The sequence below is a fragment of the Lucilia sericata genome, unplaced genomic scaffold, assembly GCF_015586225.1.
Source record: "Lucilia sericata isolate MDLA Ls3-8-SP2 unplaced genomic scaffold, ASM1558622v1 Contig002170F_arrow, whole genome shotgun sequence".
In the NCBI taxonomy this organism is placed as follows: domain Eukaryota; kingdom Metazoa; phylum Arthropoda; class Insecta; order Diptera; family Calliphoridae; genus Lucilia; species Lucilia sericata.
The window spans coordinates 34,186-36,219 of record NW_023996009.1 but is presented as its reverse complement, the minus strand read 5'-3'; the positions used below and the strand labels follow the sequence as shown (position 1 = coordinate 36,219).

The 2,034-nt window shown below is 29.3% G+C and overlaps 1 protein-coding gene across 1 annotated transcript; it reads right to left on the bottom strand.

Annotated features, from left to right (window-relative positions):
- Nucleotides 1–653: 653 nt before the first annotated feature.
- Nucleotides 654–1,765, bottom strand: LOC119613538. The gene has a single exon (XM_037969560.1). The coding sequence runs from the start codon at nt 1,686–1,688 to the stop codon at nt 654–656; it is 1,035 nt and encodes a 344-aa protein (XP_037825488.1). The 5' UTR covers nt 1,689–1,765.
- Nucleotides 1,766–2,034: the final 269 nt, after the last annotated feature.

Genomic DNA, 2,034 nt, shown 5'->3' with positions numbered 1-2,034 from the left:
ACATTAAACAAATTTAAAAACGCAATAAAAACTTAAAAAAAAAAGCAAAGTGTACATAACATACACATACATACATACAAGCATATGCATGTGTATATTAAACAAATTAAAAACGCCAGTAATTACGTGTTAATTGGAATAAAAACATAAAAAAGGAATGTGCACATAACATACACATACATACATACATAAATACATACATACATACATACATACATACATACATACATACATACATACATACATACATACATACATACATACATACATACATACATACATACATACATACATACATACATACATACATACATACATACATACATACATACATACATACATACATACATACATACATACATACATACATACATACATACATACATACATACATACATACATACATACATACATACATACATACATACATACATACATACATACATACATACATACATACATACATACATACATACATATATGTATAAAACAAAAAATACTGCGTAAATGGAGGGACAAGTGTGCGATAAAAATACTATAACAAAAATAAATTTAAAACACAATAAATAAATATAAATAAGTAATAAATACGAAAATAAGGAAACGAGATCAATCATAATAAATAACAAACAAAAAAAAAAAAAAAAAAAACGTTATGTTGACAAAAAACTGGGATTGGAAATATTAATTGGAGAAAGTGAGCAGTTATTTAAATCGCCAAATAGTTCAATACATTGATTATAAGAGAGCAACTTCACCGACCCATCATTCATTGTAATGCTAGCTTTCGGAATATCATAGTTTTTGAATTTATATTTAACAAATTTTCCTTCATTTCTCAGCCTCCGACATACAGAAATCAACTTTCTTGCTGCATCAGTTAAATGATCATTTATAATTATTTTAGAATGAACAGAAGAGGGAATGACATCACTTAGCTTTATGTTTCTAGCTTTGTTGTAATTAAACATAACAATATCCCGAACCTGAATTGAATTAAACTTTACCAAAACAGCTTTACCGCCAGCAAAATAAGTGCAATGCTGAAGATCCGTATCCGATACTGACACATTGCACAAAGAAAAAATTTTTCTAACAGGAGTACGAAGATCCTTAATTTTTTTAGGCAGCCCCCAGATAACAACATTTGCTCTATTTAGCCTTCTTTGCAATATACTCGCCTGAGTTTCAAGTTTAATTAATTTGCTATTGGCCGCATTATCAACCACTTTGACTACATCGAAACAATGTTTCAAATCAGATTTTATCAGTTCTACATCACAGATTGGTTGAGAATTTGATAATTCAGAAAATTTCTCTTCGATTACCCTTAAACCAGCTTCAAGATGTTCATTAAGCAGCTGTCTACTCGCTTGAATCTTTTCCTCTAAGTCCTTTTCCAAAGAAACTTTTAGAGCCGCAAAACCATTCCTTAACTCCTCCTGCACATTACAGCCTTTGCGTATATTAGTACAATTACTGCAGATATACTTTAAAACTTTATTTTTTAATAAAATACTATGTTGTTCTAAGGAAATGTCGGCACATTTTATATGAAAGTATTCACCACAATAAGCACAACCAACACTTCTTTGGGTCTTGGTAACATTTTTGTCACACTGTGGACATTTAAAATTCTCACTGTGTGGAGCCATCCCTGCCAGCAACTCAACTAACTTTAAATGCATTAAAAGCTGACTTTTTCATCAACTAGTTATGGTTGATTCTTGGATTATTTTTAATGGAGCCAACTGACTATTTTAACATGGCGATGTCCTACGCAGTAGTCAATTGTCCGACTCTGCATGCCTTTTCAACTAGCTTAAAGTTAGTTACAAAAAACTTAGCTTAAAGTTAACTCTTTATTAACTAACTTAAAGTTAGTTGCAGAAAAGTCAAGTAATAGTTTTCTTTTGTATTCCCTACTGTATTTATTAATTAAATTTTAATTAAATATATTTAAATATATATAAATTTAACTACTAGTTATCTAAATTACATTTCACTTTAATACAAGTTATGATATTAGTTCGT

Coding starts and splice junctions, on each gene's coding strand:
- LOC119613538 (XM_037969560.1), bottom strand. CDS start 1,688: ATGCATTTAAAGTTAGTTGAGTTGCTGGCAGGGATGGCTCCACACAGT.